We start from the raw sequence: 26,531 nt of genomic DNA, 5'->3' as shown, positions 1-26,531 counted from the left end.
TGTGAAAATTACCGAACTATCATTAAATAAGTCACAGCTGCAAAATACTAACACGAATTCTTTACAGACGAATGGAAAAACTAGTAGAAGCCGACATCGGGGAAGATCAGTTTGGATTCCGGAGAAGTATTGGAACACGTGAGGCAATACTGACCTTACGACTTATCTTAGAAGAAAGATTAAGAAAAGGCAAACCTACGTTTCTAGCATTTGTAGACTTAGAGAAAGCTTTTGACAATGTTGACTGGAATACTCTCTTCCAAATTCTACAGGTGGCAGGGGTAAAATACAGGGAGCGAAAGGCTATTTACAATTTGGACAGAAACCACATGGCGGTTATAAGTGTCGAGGGGCATGAAAGGGAAGCAGTGGTTGGGAAGGGAGTGAGACAGGGTTGTAGCCTCTCCCCAATGTTATTCAATCTGTATATTGAGCAAACAGTAAGGGAAACAAAAGAAAAATTCGGAGTAGGTATTAAAATCCATGGAGAAGAAATAAAAACTTTGAGGTTCGCCAATGACATTGTAATTCTGTCAGAGACAGCAAAGGACTTGGAAGGGCAGTTGAATGGAATGGACAGTGTCTTGAAAGGAGGATATAAGATGAACATCAACAAAAGCAAAACAAGGATAATGGAATGTAGTCGAATTAAGTCGGGTGATGCTGAGGGAATTAGATTAGGAAATGAGACAAAGTAGTAAAGGAGTTTTGCTATTTGGGGAACAAAATAACTGATGATGATTGAAGTAGAGAGGATATAAAATGTAGACTGGCAATGGCAAGGAAAGCGTTTCTGAAGAAGAGAAATTTGTTAACATCGAGTGTAGATTTAAGTGTCAGGAAGTCGTTTCTGAAAGTATTTGTATGGAGTGTAGCCATGTATGGAAGTGAAACATGGTCGATAAATAGTTTGGACAAGAAGAGAATAGAAGATTTCGAAATGTGGTGCTACAGAAGAATGCTGAAGATTAGATGGGTAGATCACATAACTAATGAGGAGGTATTGAATAGAATTGGGGAGAAGAGGAATTTGTGGCACAACTTGGCGAGAAGAAGGGACCGGTTTTTAGGACGTGTTCTGAGGCATCAAGGGATCACAAATTTAGCATTGGAGGGCAGCGTGGAGGGTAAAAATCGTAGAGGGAGACCAAGAGATGGATACACTAAGCAGATTCAGAAGGATGTAGGTTGCAGTAGGTACTGGGAGATGAAGAAACTTGCACAGGATAGGGTAGCATGGAGAGCTGCATCAAACGAGACTCAGGACTGAAGACCACAACAACAACATAAAAATTGATATATAAGACAAACAAAAACAGACTTTGTTCAGGTTGGGAATAAGTGTTCTCATTCAAAGACTCTGTTTCAAAGTGAAGATGTTTCCAGTGACAACTTTTTGTGTTCTAAATATTTTAACAGAATAACAACAATGATAGTATCTGAACAAGGTGAAGCCTCCCACAGTGCAGATGATGCAGATTTTGCTGATTTTGCTTCAATAGAGGAAGAATTAAATACCCTGAATCAGTTAACTACAGAGGTAAGTGTTAGTCCTGTTAAGAAACTGTGGTCAGTAAAGTCCAGTCATAAGCTCTATGCATCAAGAAAATGCAGAGAAATTGCTAAAGCTATGGATGAGGACCCTACAGCAAAGCTGATCACACTCTTCAAAGTAGAAATTCCATATTCAGAAGAAAGTGAACCAAATCGCTCTTCCACCTCTTGTCAGGAATTTTTCAGAAAAATCATTTCGGCTGTTAAATATTGTGCAACCTGCAGTGAAAATGTGCAAGTTTTAATTATTATTCCAGAGACATTTTCAAAGAAAATAATTTTGAACCACGTTCCGTCAGTATCACAGTACATGATAGACAAATCAAGAAAGTTTGTTCAGTGTTATGAAACCTATGCTCCTTTTGTACTTCATAACAGTATGTTTAATCCGATAACGTTGAAGAACTTTCTGGAGCATGCGACATTGACACCTTGGTTGGGCGTGTGAAGTCATTAGAGGTCTGTGATGTAAAGCGAGAGATTTATTTGTTTCAAGAATGTGGTGACTGCCCTGGAAAGGGAGGACTGTCTTTACAGAGACTTGGCCTGGAAGATGTAGCAGATACCTCTGCAGAAACTACATATATGACATGGTAAGAGAATAAATTAATTAAGAAAACTATGGCCTTTGACAATTTCATTGATGAACTTGATAAATGGTCAGTGAAAGCAGTAACACACCAGCATCTGAAGAAATTGCAACAACACATTGCAGAAGGGAAAGGGTGTGTACGGGCTGAAGAACTATATTTAGTGCTTCACTGTGATTTTGCTGAGAACTGGTCTGTAATTCTCCCACAAGTCGTACAGGTTTCAATTTTTACAGGTGTGACATATTTTCAAAACAAGACCACAAGTGCTGCAGTTGTAAGTAACGACACAGGACATGACTCAGCACATACTTTGCTAGCAATGCGCAAAATTCTTCAACTGCAAAAAGGGACACAGATCATCATCATAATTTCTGATGGTGCTCCTAGTCATTTTAAAAATTGTTACCAGCTTTTTGAATTGAGTCAGTTACTTGTGCCACCAACTCACTGGGTATACAGTGCTACTGGTCACGGGAAGGGGCCTTGTGATGGTGTAGGCGGCCTGCTGAAGCTCCATGCTACAAAACATAATCTTTGCAGACCAAATACAGCTGCAATTCCGAATGCTTAGAATTTTATGAGAGTCGTGAAATCTTACCCATCCACAGCCCTTATTCTTGTGTCCAAAGAGTAAATTGAAGAATTCTGTGAGCAGAAAAAAGAAGACTGGTCCAAACAAACTACTCCTGTGAAAGGAATTCAGAAGACACATTTTTGGGCCTAAACTGATTGGCGAACTCATATTGCAACACTTTGAAGAGCAAGAAAGAAGAAATTTCGTTCATTCGGCCAAGACCTCGGAAGCAGCAGGATAATATACGGATTCACAACCTGAGAGGGGGATGTTTGTGGCACGTGTGTATGACTGTGACTGGTGGATTGCAGAGATTATAGACACCAGATATGAGTTAAACGAAGTTGTAGTGAAATTTATGCTACCACTTGGACCAGCTGCTGGATATAGATTTCCAGCTGAAGAACAGCAACAATGCCATTGGTACTCACTTCCTGTTAACAACTTGTTGAAGGTTGTAAGTGATCCAGTTCCTGTTGGTGCAACAGGAAGGCATCACTCTCTATCAAAGGAAGATGCTGAAGCAGGGGAACACATTTTTCATTCATTGACTGGCTAATTTCAGTAAAAAAACAGAGTGCACAGAAGTTGTGTAAATTGAAACCTTTGTCTTTGGACCTTTCACATATATTTTGGAACCATTTAAAATGCTTCAAAAATGAGTCGCTTACTCATCTTTCAAAACTAAAATTATGTTAAATAAAGCTAGGTTTTTATTTTTATGAGCCTGATATGTGATAATGTGGTAATAAAACAGGTTTTATGTATGGAAAAAATTTCTGTTGTTTATAAAACCTGTTCAACCTAAAAGTGGAAGCTCTCATTTTCAGGGAATGTGGAACTGTGTGGTACTATTCAACAGGAAAAACATCAAAATTTTATTGATTGGCATTTTATCACAATGCAATTAGCTTTCAAGTAAAGAAAACCAACAAAATATCTTGAACTGATCCAGAGATACAGCAGTCTAAATTTTTTTCCAAAATTTTCATCTTCAAAATGGTATGTGCTGTGTCATCTTTGGAGCCTGCATCTCGGAGCAGAAATTTGTTTGGAGAAAACAAAAAAAAAAATATGTATTCCTTACTTAGCCCTTCATTTTAACATATGCTAAATTCAATAACATCTGAGACTATGAAGGTAAGATTTTTTACTATCCTGTCTGAATTGATATGGACTATGCCTGTAGAATTTTACCTGCACCGGTGTTCATATTATAGAGGACCAGAGTGTGTGTTGCCATTACAGTGGCAAGGTTGAGTTGAGGTCATGGATTGATGTCAGAATATTGTCCAGAGCTGGCTCAATGCCTATTGGCATGTGCTGACGAGAGAGAGGCTGGTTGTGTTGAGCCAACAGACAGCTGGAGCAGAATGCTGACGTGGGACACCTGCAGAAGCACCTGTGCAGTCCTGTCCCTATTCCACAATTCGGAACAAGACACATCAGCAGATGTGGAAGCCCACCATGATTTCTTGCAGCAGAAGAAAAATCCCCCTCTCCCCCACGGTGATGTCCACCCTCTGAGCAGAGGTGTACAGTGTCAGTTTGCCTGCACAAGTACAGGTGGATTGGCAGCTGGATCATCCCAGTCACAAACAGCTGCCCTCAAAGGCACAAGTCCAACTCCGTCTAAAGTGAACCAAAACATGGCCCATCATCTGGAAGATAACAAGTTCACATTAGGGGGAGAGAGCCACGGCAGCTCTACTATTTCGCTCCATGTGTCAAAAAATAGCGATGGTGCTAGCTTACCTCTCCCCTCGGGGTAGATCCTGTCCTTGGATCTGAACTCGGGGTAATTCTGCTAAGGTTCAGCATATATTTCCACACTAATAATGGTGTACAGTATATTCTCCCTAAGCACAGTCAGGACCACAAGGTTCACAGACTATGTAGTTGGCCTAAAACACTAGCCCACTGACTTTAATTTACACTTAACCTGAAATTTCATATCAACTGATAAAGTAATGCTACCAAATTCTTCTCTTATATGGAATATCCATTAACAGCAAATTGTCTTAAGACTCCCTGCAGTATTACAGAATAAAGTGTTACATGGACTCCTCCTAATCCACAGACCTTTGGTAATTTGCTCCATGTGCTGTAAACTGTCTTCGTCCAATATTAATTACTACACAAAAAAATCATTGAGTTCTACATCATTAATCCCATCAGTGTACTTTAGTGCAACGAAAAAATCTGCATGTCATTGAGTGAATAATCTTGATCATGTATGCACACAGCTCTAGTTGCAATAACCATAGAAAAAACTAAAGTAACACTGGTAGACTCTTCCTCTCTTACAAATGCTTGTAACATATAGTTTCTCAATTAATCACATACTGTGCTTGACAGGTAGTCCAATCTCCTGGTGTCTGGTGTACCGGGGAGGTGGGGTCACATCGGTGCACAAAGAGGGTCACATGGGTGGGCGGCTCCCCACCTAAGGTAGATAATGACTGCACGGAATAAAGTTAGAGCTATTAAGGGCCTGGTATTTTGATGCTCATGCTCATAAATCGGTTACCCCACTACTACTGTACATGCTGCAGCATCCGATATGCAGAAAATTTGTCCGTCCTGGGTTGCTGTGAGTTGCTTCAGGGGAAGGATGAGGTCGAGTTGCAGAGTACTAGTGAGATAGGTCAGGTTCTATGCTGGGAGTACCTCTTAACGGTTTTCCAACCATTACAACTGACTGAGTTATGTTTATCCTGATGATTCCTGGAACAATGCCCGACAAGTGGAATGTTGGACACACTGTCACAATTTGTCCTGTAGTTCAGCAACCTGCTGGTGTGGAGCTCTAATCCCATCACCCTCTAAGTCTCCCTTGTGCTCATAGCAATTCTACTATTACTGCTGCTGCTGCTGCTGCTGCTGCTGCTACTTCTTCGTACAGAGAATAGATGCAGTGTAGCCCCTCTTTTTGGAAATAGTGTTGTGGTTCCAGGATGCCCCGTGAGCACCATTGGCCATCTTTCTCACCTAAGAACAACAGAATCTTGCTTGTATCATTGCAATTCTTGATCACTCTGGTTGGGCATATTGCCACTCATTCTGACAGTTATGGAATTCCTCCCCATAGTGCCATTCAGGTCTTGGATATCATTGTCATCATCGGTCCCAAATACTATTTTTAATATCTTCCTCCTGAGCATTCAACTGTCGCCTCTTGCGCCTTTGCAGGATATGATGTGCTACGTTAACTGCTTTGGGCAGTTGTCCTCATCACTTGTAGGACATACGCAATCTGTGGTATTTCCCTATCTTTCTCCAGACATTCCTGCCTGTCCTCTTTGTGTCACAATTTTGAAAATGTTTTCTCCAACCTTTGCTCCTCATTCCACATCTCCTATCTTTTATGCATCAGCCTCAAAGTCCATCAGTGACTAATTACAATTTCTTCTTGCCAAGTGAATAGCACTCCACTTTCCTATTGCTAGTCCCACAATGCTCCTACTCCACTCTCAGTGAAGAGATTTAGTACTGCCAGGATTAGGATGTCCTTGACCCCCTTTGTCTGAATTGCAGCAACCTGGGGAAAGCGAGCTGTAATTATTCCCCCCTCTCCCTCCCCCCTTTTGAAAGACCCAACGTTACCTAACAAAATTTGCCGCCTGAACAGGTAATACAAAAATGCTGATGTAAAGCGACAATAATTACACCAACAAAAGGTATTGCTCCTTTTTCTACCACTGACATTACACCGTGTAACAGTTACAGGCTGTCCACGTTACTATTTCCATAAGAACACCTTAGATAATAATCTTACATAAAACTTCGGCTAAACAAACTTTCCACGGTACTCTACATCCTTCATTCTTACTTCTGGGATCTTGCATGTAGATGATGCAACATACTTTATTGATTCTCATTCTATCGTTTCAAGAATTTTGCATAATGGTTGATGCTGATATTTGCAGCAATGAATCTGGAGCACGTTGAAACAGTCATGAGTGTCAGGCATGAACTATATTCATTAAAATTGGTGATTGTAGTTTTGATCAAAATCAAACCTTTGTGCTGTCTCCAGATCATCCAAGGAGGACAATACATACCCATTTGGCTTGTCGGTACAGGGAGTAATCAAACTAGCAGTGACTGAATCTGCTAATGGCAAAGGTGATAGCCTACCTTCTTTCATAACAACCACTTGCATACGCATCTCTGCCAGGATTTATTAATGACCAAATCGCCTCCTTTCCATACACACCCCAGATAGCTGTGTAGCTTGCTGTCCAGGTTTTGAGAGGGTGCGTTTCTGGATGAGGTATCGAATATATTGCTTCCTCCTACTTATGCCTCCTGTGGAGATCACGAATGTAAAATTAGAGAGATTCGAGAGAGATTCGAGCGCGCACGGAGGCTTTCCGGCAGTCGTTCTTCCCACGAACCATACGTGACTGGAACAGGAAAGGTAGGTAATGGCAGTGGCACGTAAAGTGCCCTCCGCCACACACCGTTAGGTGGTTTGCGGAGTGTAAATGTAGATTAATGTAGATGTAGATCCCAGACTCTGTTGTTACAGAACCTTTATCCCAAATGCACAACCAAGTGTAATAAAACACTAGAAAAATACCCACTCACATTCATAGAATAATACACAGTGTGTTTCCAAAAGGTTGGCCTGATTTTGGACAGTAATAATTATGAATCCTGGGACATGTCAGCAAGGAAATGCGTGCTGTTTGAATAGGCATGGCCTAGAGTTTGTTGTTAGATGTCAGTCAATGTGTCTCCTCAGTTTGCAGTCAGTCAGAAGTAAGATGGCATCTGCTCAACAGAAGCCATTTTGTGTGCTGCACTTTACAAAGAATGAGTCGGTGATTTAGGTCCAGTGTGCTTTTCGTCGCTATTTTGGCACTGATCTGCATGCACCCAAAAACATTCGTTGTTAGTATCACCAATTTGAAGAGGCAGGATGCTTGTGCAAAGGTAAGAGTACAGATTGACCTCACACTTATAAAGACGTGGTAGAAAGAATTCAGCAGATGTTCGAGTAGATTTCACGAAAGTCTACTCGTCGTGCAGGGAGAGAACTGGTAGTGCCTCATACGACTGCCTGGAGAGTGTTAAAGTGTCATTTGGTCTTTGAACCATACAGACTACAAATAGTGCATGCTCTTTGGGTTGGTGATAAAAGGAAATGGCTTGACTTCAGCAATCTCTGCTAGAGGTCCTGGAAGACAATACACTTTTATCACAGTTAATTTTCAGTGATGAAGTAACATTTTGTGTCAGTGGTAAAGTAAACCAATATAATGTGTGCGTAGGACGACTCCAGAACCCTCATGACGTTTTCAAGTATAAAGAGACTTACCTAAGGTGAACATTCTTTGTCCCATTTCCGGTGAAAAAGTGTATGATTTTCTCTCTCTCTCTCTCTCTCTCTCTCTCTCTCTCTCTCTCTCTCTCACACACACACACACACACACACACACACACACACAACTCCCCCCCCCCCCCCTCCTTTTTTTAAAAAGAATTGAGAACACCATAGTGGCCGCAATGAACTATCCAAAAATGCTGCAGAATTGGCATTTTCCACAACTTCAGGAGGACTATGACAACTTCATTTTGCAACCAGATGGAACTCCACAACACAGTCAAGACAATGTACATAAATTTCTCAATGACACCTTCCTCAATACTGGATATGGTACCAGAGACACTGCCCTGCATTCTTGCTCTGAGATCTCCAGGTAGTGACCCCATGCGATATTATTATTATTATTATTATTATTATTATTATTATTACTATTTTCCATGGGTGGTTGTTGTTGTGGTCTTCAGTCCTGAGACTGGTTTGATGCAGCTCTCCATGCTACTCTATCCTGAGCAAGCTTCATCTCCCAGTACTTACTGTAACCTACATCCTTCTGAATCTGCTTAGTGTATTCATCTCTTGGTCTCCCTCTACGATTTTTACCCTCCACGCTGCCCTCCAATACTAAATTGGTGGTCCCTTAATGCCTCAGAACATGTCCTACCAACCGGTCCCTTCTTCTCGTCAAGTTGTGCCACAAACTTCTCTTCTCCCCAATTCTATTCAATACCTCCCCATTAGTTACGTGATCTACCCATCTAATCTTCAGCATTCTTCTGTAGCACCACATTTCGAAATCTTCTATTCTCTTCTTGTCCAAACTATTTATCGACCATGTTTCACTTCCATACATGGCTACACTCCGTACAAATACTTTCAGAATCGATTTCCTGACACTTAAATCTACACTCGATGTTAACAAATTTCTCTTCTTCAGAAACACTTTAATTGCCTTTGCCAATCTACATTTTATATCCCCTCTACTCCGTCCATCATCAGTTATTTTGTTCCCCAAATAACAAAACTCCGTTACTACTTTAATTGTCTCATTTCCTAATCTAATTCCCTCAGCATCACCCGACTTAATTCGACTACATTCCATTATCCTCGTTTTGCTTTTGTTGATTTTCATCCTCCTTTCAAGACACTATCCATTCCGTTCAACTGCTCTTCCAAGTCCTTTGCTGCCTCTGACAGAATTACAATACAACAGAATACAATTCAAAGTTTTAATTTCTTCTCCATGGAATTTAATACCTACTCCGAATTTTTCTTTCGTTTCCTTCACTGCTTGCTCAATATACAGATTGAATAACATCGGGGATAGGCTACAACCCTGTCTCACTCCCTTCCCAACCACTGCTTCCCTTTCATGCCCCTCGACACTTATAACCGCCATGTGGTTTCTGTCCAAATTGTAAATAGCCTTTTGCTCCCTGTATTTTACCCCTGCCATCTTCAGAATTTGAAAGAGAGTATTCCACTCAACATTGTCAAAAGCTTTGTCTAAGTCTACAAATGCTAGAAACGTAAGTTTGCCTTTTCTTAATCTTTCTTCTAAGATAAGTCGTAAGGTCAGTATTGCCTCACGTGTTCCAATATTTCTACGGAATCCAAACTGATCTTCCCCAAGGTTGGCTTCTACTAGTTTTTCCATTCGTCTGTAAAGAATTCGTGTTAGTATTTTGCAGCTGTGGCTTATTAAACTGATAGTTTGGTAATTTTCACATCTGTCAACACCTGCTTTCTTTGGAATTGGAATTATTATATTCTTCTTGAAGTCTGAGGGTACTTCGCCTGTCTCATACATCTTGCTCACCAGATGGTAGAGTTTTGTCAGGGCTGGCTCTCCCAAGGATGTCTGTAGTTCTAACGGAATGTTGTCTACTCCCGGGGCCTTTTTTCGACTTAGGTCTTCCAGCACTCTGTCAAACTCTTCACGCAGTATATCTCCCATTTCATCTTCATCCTCTTCCATTTTCATAATATTGTCCTGAAGTACATCGCCCTTGTATAGATCCTCTATATACTCCTTCCACCTTTCTCCTTTCCCTTCTTTGCTTAGAACTGGGTTTCCGTCTGATCTCTTGATATTCATACAAGTGGTTCTCTTTTCTCCAAAGGTCTCTAATTTTCCTGTAGGCAGTATCTATCTTACCACTAGTGAGATAAGCCTCTACATCCTTACATTTGTCCTCTAGCCATCCCCGCTTAGCCATTTTGCACTTCCTGTCGATCTCATTTTTGAGACATTTGTATTCCTTTTTGCCTGCTTCATTCACTGCGTTTTTATATTTCCTCCTTTCATCAATTAAATTCAATATTTCTTCTGTTACCCATGGAGTTCTACCAGCCCTCATCTTTTTACCTACTTGATCCTCTGCTGCCTTCACTACTTCATCCCTCAAAGCTACCCATTCTTCTTCTACTGTATTTCTTTCCCCCATTCCTGTCAATTGTTCCCTTATGGTCTCCCTGAAACTCTGTACAGCCTCTGGTTTAGTCAGTTTATCCAGGTCCCATCTCCTTAAATTGCCACCTTTTTGCAGTTTCTTCCGTTTTAATAGACAGTCCATAACCAATAGATTGTGGTCAGAGTCCACATCTGCCCCTGGAAATGTCGAACAATTTAGAACCTGGTTCCTAAATCTCTGTCTTACCATTATATAATCTATCTGAAACCTGTCAGTATCTCCAGGCTTCTTCCATGTATACAGCCTTCTTTCATGATTCTTGAACCAAGTGTTAGCTACGATTAAATCCATGCAATGTAAATTGTCTCTGGATGAATAAACTACTACTACTACTACTACTACTACTATTAAGTTGTGTTCTGAGCAAAATTCTACCAGGCGGCTTCCTCTTTCATTTCTTATCCCCAATCCACATTCACCTGCTACTTTTCCTTCTCTCCCCTTTCCTACTACCGAATTCCAGTCACCCATGACTATTAAATTTTCGTCTCCCTTCACTATCTGAATAATTTCTTTTATTTCGTCATACATTTCTTCAATTTCTTCGTCATCTGCAGAGCTAGTTGGCATATAAACTTGTACTACTGTAGTAGGCATGGGCTTTGTGTCTATCTTGTCCACAATAATGTGTTCACTATGCTGTTTGTAGTTGCTTACTCGCACTCCTATTTTTTTATTCGTTGTTAAACCTACTCCTGCATTACCCCTATTTGATTTTGTATTTATAATCTTGTATTCACCTGACCAAAAGTCTTGTTCCTCTTGCCACCGAACTTCACTAATTCCCACTATATCTAACTTTAACCTATCACCTTGCTATCAGCCGTTCGTAGTACCAGCACAGCAAGGCCGTTTTGTTTAGCGTTACAAGCCCAGATCAGTCAATCATCCAGACTGTTGCCCCTGCAACTACTGTAAAGGCTGCTGCCCCCTCTTCAGGAACCACACGTTTGTCTGGCCTCTCAACAGATACCCCTCCGTTGTGGTTGCACCTACGGTATGGCTATCTGTATCGCTGAGGCACACAAGCCTCCCCACCAACGGCAAGGTCCATGGTTCACGGGGGGAGGTATGTGAAGGAAAGTGTGTTCATCTCCCTTTTACCTCATGGCATAGAAGTAGTGAAGAAAGGAATAACAGCCACCATAAATTCTGTAAAAGTAGATACCTTGTGTGAAATTTGACAAGTTGAGCTGTCATCTATAGGTTGTCATTCTGCTGCTGGTGGATACACAGAGCATTTGTAATCGCATAGTTAAGATTTTTTAGTATTTTGCAGTCTAACCTGTATTTGTAGTATGTTTCCATCAGTAAGTATGGAGTTTTGAATTCAGGTCACTCTTTTTTAAATACCCTGGATTACATCTTATGTGTGACCACCTGCTGGGGTAACCGAGAGCGTTAACGCGCCGCTTCCTGGACTCGGGTAGGCGTGCTGGCCCCGGATCGAATTCGCCCAGCGGATTAATGACGGAGGGCAGATGTGCCGGCTAGCCTGTATGTGGTTTTTAGGCGGTTTTCCACATCCCGCTAGGTGAATACCGGGCTGCTCCCCATCTTCCGCCTCAGTTACACAGTTCGCATACATTTGAACACTTTCGCACTATTCCATGGATTACACTCGACGCAGACAGTTGGGGTACACTAATTCCATCCCCGGGGGGTACGGGATGGCGGCAGGAAGGGCATCTGGCCACCCCTTAAACATTAACATGCCAAATCCGATTAACTATGGCTGACCCTGCGTTAACTGCGGGAAAAGGCTCAAGCGATAGATAGACACATCTTATGTGTGACCATGAGCCACTTCAATTCCGGACACTGATTCCGCAGCTCAGGACAGAGCGCACATTTAGATGCGGAAGCTGGGACACAGTCCTCGGTGATGGTGTCTGCCCCTGCGAGAGGTATACAGTGGCAGTTTGCATGCGCAGGTACAAGTGGATGGATGACTGCACTAGCCTGATCACAAATGCCTGCCCTCCCAGGCAGAAGTTCAGCTGTGGCTGAAGCCAGCCCGAATAGGAAAGCATTTAAAACCAGGAGGCAACTTGTCTGTGGTGGAGCCCAAATCTTGTGGTGGCAGAATGATGTTGCTTCATTGGCTGGTGTGGACCTTCCGATGTAGTAGGCGCTGCCAGACTGCTTTGCCTTTGGCTATAAAATATGGGTATTTTCAGGTTTGGTGCCTACCTGTCTTGCCAAACCCTCACTTCAAATCATGCGCACAAAAAACAATGTGGCAACCAAAAGATCTGGCAACTGACATGTCATTTGTGGCCAGCTCCACCTTCTCTGCTGTGTCAGTGGTACTGCAAGCACTGGCCCCTGGCCTGCAATGTGGAAACAGGCTGTGGTATTGCTCCACCTGACATAATGTTGCTTTGATCAGCTCTGCAACTGCTGGAGTCCATGGCCTGCTAGTGCAGTATACTAGCATCATATGTGACTAAAGTCCAAATCGCCCATTAAGAATGCAATATCCCGTGCAACATTAGCCTGTTGCTTATATAAGGTCCATGTCTAGCGAAAATATGCATCCAGTATATACGTGTAATTCTCTGATTCAGTCCAAAACAGCACTATGATATGCTCGAAAAACTCTACTACATGTCTCATATTGCAGTTTTTTTTACATTTCAAGGCCGAACCTTTGCTGCCATTGGCGCAATGTTTCCTCCAAGAACAGACAACATCAGATCACGAAGCACATTTACATCTACTGGCCCGTGTAAAATTTAAAAAAGATCCATTTATTGAAATGTAGATGATCATTATATTAAGGTTATTGGATTTTTCTTCTTTCCATGCTGGTTATTTTGCCTTCCTGTCGATTCTACATCTGCTAGTTCTCTTTTAATCACAAAATCACAGTAAATCTATCAAAAACACATCAAACGAAGAAAACACTTAGATGTTATTCTGCTGCTTAATATGTCCAGTCATTTTGAAGTGACGTTTTGTGTGCTTTTCTGTAATCATTGTACATAGGAAGATAGATAACGTGTGTATTTACATTGTTCTGTTATTTTGTTATATGTACATTTCTGAATTATGACGTTCTGGATGAATTTGAAAAGTAAACTGTATGTGTTTGAACCATTTAACAAACTGTCGAGCTATTTTGGTCAGATGTATGTGTTGGCAGTATCATTTGGCATATGGTACATCTCCATAACTGTATGACTGTAACAATAACTAAAGTATAACAATATGGAAAGGATAGATTACGACTCACCATCTAAAAGATAAGTTGAGACACAGGCACAATGAAAAAGACTGCTAAAATATTAATCTTTTGGACAGAGTCCTTCCAAAAAAATAGCGCGCGCGCGCACACATACACACCCACCCACACATACACACACACATACACACCCACCCACCCACACATACACACACACATACACACCCACCCACCCACACATACACACACACATACACACACACCCACCCACCCACCCACACATACACACACACACATACACACACACACACACACACACACACACACACACACACCCACACATACACACACACACACACACACACACACACACACACACACGTCCACTGTTTCCAAGCGCTGGGGACAAAATGAGGGCCTTTTTTTCTGCAACTCAGTGCTTCTCATATCCAATGTATCCTTTCCACCCTGTTGTTATCCTATCCTCCATTCCCCATTATTTTATTTTATTTTAGTAATTAAATTTTATTGATGTAATGGCATTTTTGGTCTTAAACACCATATAACTCTGAGAGTTTCCGTCTTACATGTTGTTGTGGAGTATTGAGCTGGCCTCATCGTTATGAATAAAAGTGTGCTCAGATTTATCATAACCTTAATTGATCACAAATAACTTGGCTCTTGCTGGATACAATGGCCGACAAGCTGCATCTGTGGCCACCAATAATTGAAATCACCTAAAAGTTTTTCCATAAATCTTATGTACAGAACTCCACTGCCATCCAGTGGAAAGGTCTGACTTGGTAAGCAAATGGCAAAGCTCCAGTTCAGGTAACTACCCCCTACCTTTAGTGAGCTAATCCCCTTCTTCTGTTGACTTCTAATTGACTACGTCCTTCCTCCAGTATCGTGTGCCTCTGAGACTTGTGTTATGATAACCAGCCTGCATGGTTTACCTTTTGCCTTTGGCTGTTGCATCAGAAAATTTGTTCATGTTATCTTAAAACTTGAGATTAATTAGGAGAAAATATTTAAATATTCTGTTAAGCATATACTCAGTGTCACTGCAACTTGTATGTTTATAATAGAGGGAAACATTCCACGTGGGAAAAATATATCTAAAAACAAAGATGATGTGACTTACCAAACGAAAGTGCTGGCAGGTCGATAGACACACAAACATACGCACAAAATTCAAGCTTTCGCAACCAACGGTTGCTTCGTCAGGAAAGAGGGAAGGAGAGGGAAAGACGAAAGGATGTGGGTTTTAAGGGAGAGGGTAAGGAGTCATTCCAATCCTGGGAGCGGAAAGACTTACCTTAGGGGGAAAAAAGGACAGGTATACACTCGCGCGCACACACACACATATCCATCCGCACATGTACAGACACAAGCAGACATTTGTAGAGGCAAAGAGTTTGGGCAGAGATGTCAGTCGAGGCGGAAGTACAGAGGCAAAGACGTTGTTGGAAGACAGGTGAGGTATGAGCGGCGGCAAATTGAAATTAGCGGAGATTGAGGCCTGGCGGATAACGAGAAGAGAAGATATACTGAAGGGCAAGTTCCCATCTCCGGAGTTCTGACAGGTTGGTGTTAGTGGGAAGTATCCAGATAACCCGGACGGTGTAACACTGTGCCAAGATGTGCTGGCCGTGCACCGAGGCATGTTTAGCCACAGGGTGATCCTCATTACCAACAAACACTGTCTGCCTGTGTCCATTCATGCGAATGGACAGTTTGTTGCTGGTCATTCCCACATAGAAAGCTTCACAGTGTAGGCAGGTCAGTTGGTAAATCACGTGGGTGCTTTCAGACGTGGCTCTGCCTTTGATCGTGTACACCTTCCTTTGATCGTGTACACCTTCCACCACTCCAGTCCTGTAACCCGGAAGGTGTACACGAACAAAGGCAGAGCCACGTGTGAAAGCACCCACGTGATTTAACAACTGACCTGCCTACACTGTGAAGCTTTCTATGTGGGAATGACCAGCAACAAACTGTCCATTCGCATGAATGGACACAGGCAGACAGTGTTTGTTGGTAATGAGGATCACCCTGTGGCTAAACATGCCTTGGTGCACGGCCAGCACATCTTGGCACAGTGTAACACCGTCCAGGTTATCTGGATACTTCCCACTAACACCAACCTGTCAGAACTCCAGAGATGGGAACTTGCCCTTCAGTACATCATCTCTTCTCGTTATCCGCCAGGCCTCAATCTCTGCTAATTTCAATTTGCCGCCGCTCATACCTCACCTGTCTTTCAACAACATCTTTGCCTCTGTACTTCCGCCTCGACTGACATCTCTGCCCAAACTCTTTGCCTTTACATATGTCTGCTTGTGTCTGTACATGTGCGGATGGATATGTGTGTGTGCGCGCGAGTGTATACCTGTCCTTTTTTCCCAGCTAAGGTAAGTCTTTCCGCTTCCGGGATTGGAATGACTCCTTACCCTCTCCCTTAAAACCCACATCCTTTCGTCTTTCCCTCTCCTTCCCTCTTTCCTGATGAAGCAACCGTTTGTTGCGAAAGCTTGAATTTTGTGCGTATGTTTGTGTTTGTTTGTGTCTCTATCGACCTGCCAGCACTTTCGTTTGGTAAGTCACATCATCTTTGTTTTTAGATATAACTTGTATCTTTAATGGATTTACAACCTCAATCGACATCTAGTAGCAGATTGTCATCGTCATATCATTCATACTTTTTTTTCTCTAATTGTCTACAGGATTTAATACAACTACTAATGTGGTTGTGCTCGCTGCAACAAATCGTGTTGATATACTAGACAAAGCATTGTTGCGACCTGGTAGATTTGACAGACAGATATTTGTTCCTGCTCCTGACATTAAAGGAAGAGCATCAATATTTAAAGTACATTTACAGCCTTTAAAAACTAGTTTAGACAAGACTGATCTGGCAAGGAAAATGGCAGCCTTAACACCAGGTTTTACTGGTAAGTAGGTATTTTGTTGCAGTTTGACAGTTTCAGAAATGAATAACATAGTTACCTGTAATTCTTTTAACTGCCACAAAGGAGTGATTGTACAATAAGTTTTTAAAGTATGATCCCATTAAACATCATGACCTCAATGATATGTCTAGTGCATCTCTTACATTAACCCTTTGACAGCTGTCGACAGGTTAACACATCGTGTTCTGCTGCTCTCCAGGTGCTGAGGATTTATTTAAATGCGGCCACAGGGTTTTTCTTAAAGCGCTTTTGACATGTACATGTGTCTCGTTGTGCCAACCTCTCACTCCTGTGGACGAATTACTTCCATATATCTATGAATAAAAGAGTTTAAAGTATTATTGGTAAAACATATGTGCCTCTTTGCATGCTATCATTTGTAAAAAGCCTTGTTTGGATTTCTTGAATTGTTTATAAATTATGACAATTGTTGAGACGGCATAGTTCCCGATGTGAAGGGATGAAATGGTATGTCCACTGGACATAAAAACCAATAACCTGAGAACGAAATGAGATTTTTCTGTACTCTCAGTTTTAAATAAAATTTCAATATCTTACCTTCAACCATACGCAAAGTTTACACACTACATTTTTACCTATGCAAAATTTTTATAATCTCGTGTAATATTTTACTTAATTTGATGCAGCACAGTAATTATGGCAAATGAGGAGAAGAAAGTGCCCTTTATCGAACAAAGATATCACACTGTAAAATGTGCTAAAGTCAATTTTTTTTTTCACCAAATAGGTTTCTTAAAATTTGATAAGTATTTCATAGCATCCAGAATACCATCTCTCAGTGAAGAATGCAGGCTGTGTGTGTGTGTGTGTGTGTGTGTGTGTGTGTGTGTGGCAGTAAAAGGGTTAATTAAGCATATTCAACCACATTCTTCCTTACTGTGTACATTTTATTTTTAATTGACTAACAGTTTATTGTTCTAAAATAGGTGCCGACATTGCTAATGTTTGTAATGAGGCTGCGTTGATTGCTGCTCGTGATCTGAGTGAATCTATATCAATGAAAAACTTTGAACAAGCTATTGAGAGAGTTGTAGCGGGAATGGAGAAAAAAACTAATGTCCTTCAGCCTGAAGAGAAGAAGACCGTTGCATATCATGAAGCAGGGCATGCTGTAGCTGGATGGTTTCTTGAGAATGCTGATCCTTTATTGAAGGTCAGCACATTTCCTATTGCTTATTAAATTTTTCTTTTAAGTGGAAATTTTACAAGTATTTCATTACTCATTATAGATTGAAATTCTTACCTGCCTCCAACTAGGTATCATTACTTACCTTGCCAGCAGACAAAGAAATACCTGCCACTTCAAGATGACAAAAGCTTATTTAGAGTAAGGGCAATGCCAGCTTTGGAGAAGTGAATTGCAAATGACAAATAGGTAATGAAATGCTGTGCATTGTATGAAAGTATTTTGAAATCTTTGTGGTATTAAGCTCTTGGTGTCATGATTAATTCCATCCTGATGTAGCTAGTGTTGCTAATTGTTAGCCTAGCAGTGAACCACGTAATTTTAACATAAAAGAGTTTCCACTTATCATTAAAGCAACTAGGTAAACCCAGTAAGATGATGATATTTGATTGTACATTGCAAAACTTTCACAAGCTAGTCATCTTCAATTAAGAATGTATTCTGAATATATGTTCCGTATTTTCCTTCGTCAGTAGTAATAACTCATACAATTAATTATATCCAAGTCTGCATTTTTCATAAATTTACATTTTAGTGGAGTATAGACCTGAGAGATTGCTCAGTGATATGTACTTGTTGTTCATCAGTTTTGTTCTTAGATTTTAATTTTGTGTAAATCATCTTTCAACTAAGCAAATTTGTAGCCTGTCTATGGTCACAGGTTTGTGTGTGGGAAGGGGGGGGGGGGGGGGGGGGGGGGGATGCTTCTGCATGCGCGATTTCTGCTTCTGAAGTACAAATCGCACATCCATGTCCATTTGTCTCTTGGCATTGGGCCCCAACTGAGTCGAGCTTTGTCTGTATGGCTGAGGCACGCATGCCTCCCCACCACCGTCAAGGTCCATGGTTCAGGGGGGGTTGTTGAACATATGGAATGTAATTGGGAGAACACCTGTTTTAAACAGGCAAAATTCACTTCTCTGGAAGTCATTTTGTGAAAGTAAAATACTATCAAGATTAAAAGGACATATTGTTAAATTTCTTACTGTTGGTATTGTCGTTCAATTGTTCTCTGACAGTAGATGTGTCAATGTGTAGTACAAAGACACAATATGGTTGTTCCATACACACCATCAATGCAGAACAACATTCTGGTATTTGAATGAATTGAGAATACCCTAGCAGTGAGAGACTGGTATTATCAACTATTTTTTGTTCTGAGCACTGCTGAAAATAACCCTAGTGAACAGCTTAATAAGAGGCATCAATTGTGTTCGGGTGGGTGCGGGTGAGTGGGAGCGGAAAGACTTACCTTAGGGGGAAAAAAGGACAGGTATACACTCGCGCGCGCGCACACACACACACACACACACACATATCCATCCGCACATGTACAGACACAAGCAGACATTTGTAGAGGCAAAGAGTTTGGGCAGAGATGTCAGTCGAGGCGGAAGTACAGAGGCAAAGACGTTGTTGAAAGACAGGTGAGGTATGAGCGGCGGCAAATTGAAATTAGCGGAGATTGAGGCCTGGCGGATAACGAGAAGAGAAGATATACTGAAGGGCAAGTTCCCATCTCCGGAGTTCTGACAGGTTGGTGTTAGTGGGAAGTATCCAGATAACCCGGACGGTGTAACACTGTGCCAAGATGTGCTGGCCGTGCACCGAGGCATGTTTAGCCACAGGGTGATCCTCATTACCAACAAACACTGTCTGCCTGTGTCCATTCATGCGAATGGACAGTTTGTTGCTGGTCATTCCCACATAGAAAGCTTCACAGTGTAGGCAGGTCAGTTGGTAAATCACGTGGGTGCTTTCAGACGTGGCTCTGCCTTTGATCGTGTACACCTTCCTTTGATCGTGTACACCTTCCACCACTCCAGTCCTGTAACCCGGAAGGTGTACACGAACAAAGGCAGAGCCACGTGTGAAAGCACCCACGTGATTTAACAACTGACCTGCCTACACTGTGAAGCTTTCTATGTGGGAATGACCAGCAACAAACTGTCCATTCGCATGAATGGACACAGGCAGACAGTGTTTGTTGGTAATGAGGATCACCCTGTGGCTAAACATGCCTTGGTGCACGGCCAGCACATCTTGGCACAGTGTAACACCGTCCAGGTTATCTGGATACTTCCCACTAACACCAACCTGTCAGAACTCCAGAGATGGGAACTTGCCCTTCAGTACATCATCTCTTCTCGTTATCCGCCAGCCCTCAATCTCTGCTAATTTCAATTTGCCGCCGCTCATACCTCACCTGTCTTTCAACAACATCTTTGCCTCTGTACTTCCGCCTCGACTGACATCTCTGCCCAAACTCTTTGCCTTTACAAATGTCTGCTTGTGTCTGTACATGTGCGGATGGATATGTGTGTGTGCGCGCGAGTGTATACCTGTCCTTTTTTCCCCCTAAGGTAAGTCTTTCCGCTCCCAGGATTGGAATGACTCCTTACCCTCTCCCTTAAAACCCACATCCTTTCGTCTTTCCCTCTCCTTCCCTCTTTCCTGATGAAGCAACCATTGGTTGTGAAAGCTAGAATTTTGTGTGTATGTTTGTGTTTGTTTGTGTATCTATCGACCTGCAAGCACTTTCATTCGGTAAGTCAGATCATCTTTGTTTCTAGAAGTTGCTTGTGGCTGGTGACATCAAATGTCCACTGCTCTGAATATCTGCTGCCATTGGCTGGCAAGGTCATGTGACACGAACTATGATCGGCTGATAAAGATGCACCACTATCTTGATTTCAATGCTTCAGAAGCTGCCATGTGGAATTCTTGTTGCTGTATTTGGTGCATTAGAGATCTTTTCAAAATGCTTTGTTTTTTGCTGGGTTTCGTTTTCTAAAGTGCTAGGAATTTCTATGCTGGTCCATAAAACTTTCACCATTCAAAGGACAGACAAGTTTTACAGCTCAAAGGAAAGGGTATTGTCACTTACCACAGAAAATAAGCATTTTCACTCAGTAAAAGTTCATATTTAACTGAGAGGGCAGAAAACTGTTTTTTTTCTTATCCACATATACACCCTGCTGTGGTAGGAAGGTTCTGGTTGAAAGTGAATAATTTCGGAGTGAAGGAGACCACTCACTCACAAAAAGGGAAAGAAAACTTACAAACTTTCGGAATAAATCCTTTGTCAAGTTAGAAACGCATGCACACCTGCGCCCCTACAGTATACTGACTGGACACACGATGCTGTGATTGCCTTTCTGTAGGTGAACTAGGGAGGGATGGAGGTGGTGTGTTTGCATCTCCATAGGTGAAGTAGGGTGGGGTTGAGGTTGTGTTGGGTAGGGTGGGGTGCTTATAGGGGAAGAGAGGTGGGATTCAGAAAGGAGGGTGGGGATGGGTAGTTAGCAGCTTGGAGGGAGGCAGTAGGTTTCCTAGCTAGGAATGTGGGAGAGGGAGGGGTGGTAGGTGCATGAGTTTCTCTAAACCACTCCCAAATCCTTAGCCACAAGGGTCATATCCCTGTGGAAGACCAAGGTGCAAGACCTGCCCAATCCACCCACATTCAACTCCAGTCTTGTCATGGGCTTATCGTATCCCATCAGAGCCATAAGCCATCTGTGAAAGCATCCTTGTCAGATACCAGTTGTGCTGCAATCGCTACACAATTTTGTGTGTGTGTGTGTGTGTGTGTGTGTGTGTGTGTGTGTGTGTGTGTGTGATATATATATATATATATATATATATATATATATATAACCAACCAGCTGGTCACCAGAATGACTGTGGCCAAGAACATAGTTGACCACCCAGTGACACAACATGCATTTGAGCGCAACATGCTAAGTTTCAATGGCTGCTTCATAACCTGAGCCACCTGAAGCCTTCCATCCACCACTAGCTTTTCTGAATTACACAGGTGGGAGTTACCGTTGCAACACATCCTTCAGTTCCATAACCCTCGTGGCCTCAATCTCTGTTAACCCACACTTTCTTTTCCATTGCCAGGTTACATTTTATATCCTCTCTACTCCACCAATCAGCAGTTATTTTGCTCCCCAAATAGCAAAACTCATCTACTACTGTACTACTGTAAGCGTCTCATTTTCTAATCAAATCCCTCAGCATCACCCGATTTAATTTGACAACATTCCATTATCGGCATTTTGCTTTTGATGTTCATCTTATATCCTCCTTTCAAGACACTGTCCATTCCGTTCAACTGCTCTTCCAGGTCCTTTGCTGTCTCTGACAGAATTACGATGCCGTCGGTGAACCTCAAAGTTTTTATTTCTTCTCCATGGATTTTAATTCCTACTCCAAATTTTTCTCTTGTTTCCTTTACTTGCTCAATATACAGATTGAATAACATTGGGGATAGGCTACTACACCCCCCCCCCCCTCTCTCTCTCTCTTTCTCTCTCTCTCTCTCTCCCTCTCCTCCCAACCACTGCTTCCCTTTCATGCCCCCTAGACTCTTATAACTGCCATCTGGTATCTGTACAAATTGTAAATAGCCTTTTGCTCCCTGTATTTTACCTCTGCCAGCTTCAGAATTTGAAAGAGAGTATTCCAGTCAACATTGTCAAAAGCTTTCTTTAAGTCTACAAATGCTAGAAACATAGGTTTACCTTTCCTTAATCTATCTTCCAAGATAAGTCGTACGGTCAGTATTGCCTCATGTGTTCCAACATTTCTACGGAATCCAAACTGATCCTCCCTAGGTTGGTTTCTACCAGTTTTTCCTTTAGTCTGTAAAGAATTTGTGTTAGTATTTTACAGCCTTCACTTATTATACTGATAGTTCAGTAATTTTCACTTCTGTCAACACCTGCTTTCTTTGGGATTGGAAATATTATATTCTTCTTGAAGTCTGAGGGTATTTCGCCTGTCTGATACATCTTGCTCACCAGATGGTAGAGTTTTGTCAGGGCTGGCTCTCCCAAGGCTATCAATAGTTCTAATGGAATGTTGTCTACTCCTAGGGCCTTGTTTCAATTGGTTCTTTCAGTGCTCAGTCAAACTCTCCACGCAGTATCATATCTCCCAATTCATCTTCATGTACATCCTCTTCCATCTCCACAATATTGCCTTCAAGTACATCGCCCTTGTACAGTCCCTCTATACACTCCTTCCACATTTCTGCTTTCCGTTCTTTGCTTAGTACTGGGTTTCCATCTGAGCCCTTGATATTCATACAAGTGGTTCTCTTTTCTCCAAAGGTCTCTTTAATTTTCCTGTAGGCAGTATCTGTCTTACCCCTAGTGATATATGCCTCTAAATCCTTACATTTATCCTCTAGCCATCCCTGCCTAGCCATTGTGTACTTCCTGTCGAACTCGTTTTTGAGACGTTTGTATTCCTTTTTGCCTGTTTCATTTACTGCATTTTTATATTTTCTCCTTTCCTCAATTAAATTCAATATATCTTATTTTACCCAAGGATTTCTTCTAGCCCTCATCTTTTCACCTACTTGATTCTCTGCTGCCTTCACTATTTCGTCTCTCAAAGCTACCCATTCTTCTTCTACTGTAATTCTTTCCCCTGTTCTTTTCAATCATTCCCTAATGCTCTCTCTGAAACTCTGTACAACTTCTAGTTCTTTCAGTTTATCCAGGTCCCATCTTCTCAGATTCCCACCTTTTTGCAGTTGCTTCAGTTTTATCTATCTGAAACCTTCCAGTGTCTTCAGGCCTCTTCCATGTATACAAACTTCTTTTATGATTCTTGAACCAAGTGTTAGCTGTGATTAAGTTATGCTCTGTGTAAAATTCTGCTAGGCGGCTTCGTCTTTCATTCCTTACCCCATTCCGTATTCACTTACTACTATTCCTTCTCTTCCTTTTCCTACTATCGAATTCCAGTCACCCAGGACTATTAAATTTTCGTCTTCCTTCACTATCTGAATAGTTTCTTTTGTCTCATCATACATTTCATCAATCTCTTTGTCGTCTGCTGAGCTGGTTGGCATATAAACTTGTACTACTGTGGTAGGCGTGGGCTTCGTGTCGATCTCGGCCACAATAATGCGTTTGCTATGCTGTTTGTAGCAGCTTACCCGCGTTCCTATCTTTTTATTCATTATTAAACCTACTCCTGCAGTACCCCTATCTGATTTTGTATTTATAACCCTGTATTCACCTGACCAGAAGTCTTGTACCTCCTGCCACCGAACTTCACTAATTCCCACTATATATAACTTTAACCCATCTGTTTCCTTTTTAAATTTTCTAACTTACCTGGCTGATTAAGGGATCCGACATTCCATGCTCCTATACATAGAACGCCAGTTTTCTTTCTCCTGATAACAGCATGCCTACTACAGATTTCCACCAGAGTAAATGACTGTAGGCAGCAATCTGTTTATAATGGGGTTTGCCTTAGAACTAAGATTATAGTCGTGAATAGATGGGTTGAATGTTGCAAGTCATTTTCCAATTATATACTGGAGAGCAGCAATTGGCTAGCTGCCATAGTATGCAGAACTCTCCCTTTAATATAGGATAAAGAAGCTACATGTGCCTCTGCTTACCACATATTGCAAATTATGTCCATCAGCAACTGAGGAACAATAATACCAGTGGCTGCTTTGAGTCGTAAACAGTTACTTAGTTTGATGAATCACATTTCATGATGTAACATACTCATGATATGATAAGAGTACATTGAAAACCATGCAAAATGAGGCATTGCACCTGGAAACAGGGCAGCATGTAGGCAGCCAGTGGAGAAACTTTGTGGAAGGATGTTTACACAGCATAAAACGAGGCCTCATGACATGCATTGTCTTAAGTCGGCAAACAATACAGAAACCTATTGTTAACTGTGTGCTGCAGTTCAGATCCCATTGCCTTCTCTTTCTCCAGGTCACCCGTCCTTATTATATATATATATATATTAAAAAAAATCTCTCGTGTGTGTGTGTGTGTGTGTGTGTGTGTTTTGTGTCACACAAGCAATTCGCTTTCATAGTGGCAGTGGTTTTTATTCGAGATTATTTTTGGTTTCCAGAGTTTTGCTAAATTGCTATCCTGTTCTTTCTTCACAGGTCTCCATCATTCCTCGAGGTAAAGGATTAGGATATGCCCAGTATCTCCCTAAGGAACAATACCTTTATAGCAAAGAACAGCTGTTTGATCGAATGTGTATGACTTTGGGAGGAAGAGTATCGGAAGAAATTTTCTTTGGCCGAATTACAACTGGTGCTCAGGATGATCTCAAGAAAGTAACACAGAGTGCATATGCCCAGGTGAGTGTTCACAAAACATTGTCAGTCCGCAGGTGATTACAATTTCATTTTTATGTATTAGTCGAACCATGACATACAAAAATACACTCCTGGAAATTGAAATAAGAACACCGTGAATTCATTGTCCCAGGAAGGGGAAACTTTATTGACACATTCCTGGGGTCAGATACATCACTTGATCACACTGACAGAACCACAGGCACATAGACACAGGCAACAGAGCATGCACAATGTCGGCACTAGTACAGTGTATATCCACCTTTCGCAGCAATGCAGGCTGCTATTCTCCCATGGAGACGATCGTAGAGATGCTGGATGTAGTCCTGTGGAACGGCTTGCCATGCCATTTCCACCTGGCGCCTCAGTTGGACCAGCGTTCGTGCTGGACGTGCAGACCGCGTGAGACGACGCTTCATCCAGTCCCAAACATGCTCAATGGGGGACAGATCCGGAGATCTTGCTGGCCAGGGTAGTTGACTTACACCTTCTAGAGCACGTTGGGTGGCACGGGATACATGCAGACGTGCATTGTCCTGTTGGAGCAGCAAGTTCCCTTGCCGGTCTAGGAATGGTAGAACGATGGGTTCGATGACGGTTTGGATGTACCGTGCACTATTCAGTGTCCCCTCGACGATCACCAGTGGTGTACGGCCAGGGTAGGAGATCGCTCCCCACACCATGATGCCGGGTGTTGGCCCTGTGTGCCTCGGTCGTATGCAGTCCTGATTGTGGCGCTCACCTGCACGGCGCCAAACACGCATACGACCATCATTGGCACCAAGGCAGAAGCGACTCTCATCGCTGAAGACGACACGTCTCCATTCGTCCCTCCATTCACACCTGTCGCGACACCACTGGAGGCGGGCTGCACGATGTTGGGGCGTGAGCGGAAGACGGCCTAACGGTGTGCGGGACCGTAGCCCAGCTTCATGGAGACGGTTGCGAATGGTCCTCGCCGATACCCCAGGAGCAACAGTGTCCCTAATTTGCTGGGAAGTGGCGGTGCGGTCCCCTACGGCACTGCGTAGGATCCTACGGTCTTGGCATGCATCCGTGCGTCGCTGCGGTCCGGTCCCAGGTCGACGGGCACGTGCACCTTCCGCCGACCACTGGCGACAACATCGATGTACTGTGGAGACCTCACGCCCCACGTGTTGAGCAATTCGGCGGTACGTCCACCCGGCCTCCCGCATGCCCACTATACGCCCTCGCTCAAAGTCCGCCAACTGCACATACGGTTCACGTCCACGCTGTTGCGGCATGCTACCAGTGTTAAAGACTGCGATGGAGCTCCGTATGCCACGGCAAACTGGCTGACACTGACGGCGGCGGTGCACAAATGCTGCGCAGCTAGCGCCATTCGACGGCCAACACCGCGGTTCCTGGTGTGTCCGCTGTGCCGTGCGTGTGATCATTGCTTGTACAGCCCTCTCGCAGTGTCCGGAGCAAGTATGGTGGGTCTGACACACCTGTGTCAATGTGTTCTTTTTT

General features: G+C 42.5%; 1 protein-coding gene across 1 annotated transcript in view; it reads left to right on the top strand.

The window, feature by feature from the left end:
* Positions 1-26,531, top strand: part of LOC124598678 (AFG3-like protein 2) — a 145,105-nt gene that overhangs the window by 93,801 nt on the left and 24,773 nt on the right. The window contains exons 10-12 of the mRNA XM_047136018.1: positions 16,441-16,668; positions 17,634-17,860; positions 24,840-25,040. Coding sequence (XP_046991974.1) covers positions 16,441-16,668; positions 17,634-17,860; positions 24,840-25,040 — 656 coding nt within the window. The remainder of the gene's footprint in view (positions 1-16,440; positions 16,669-17,633; positions 17,861-24,839; positions 25,041-26,531) is intronic.

This window comes from Schistocerca americana, chromosome 1, assembly GCF_021461395.2.
Source record: "Schistocerca americana isolate TAMUIC-IGC-003095 chromosome 1, iqSchAmer2.1, whole genome shotgun sequence".
Lineage (NCBI taxonomy): Eukaryota > Metazoa > Arthropoda > Insecta > Orthoptera > Acrididae > Schistocerca > Schistocerca americana.
The sequence above is the reverse complement of the archived record's forward strand: the minus strand, read 5'-3'. Positions and strand labels throughout refer to the sequence as shown.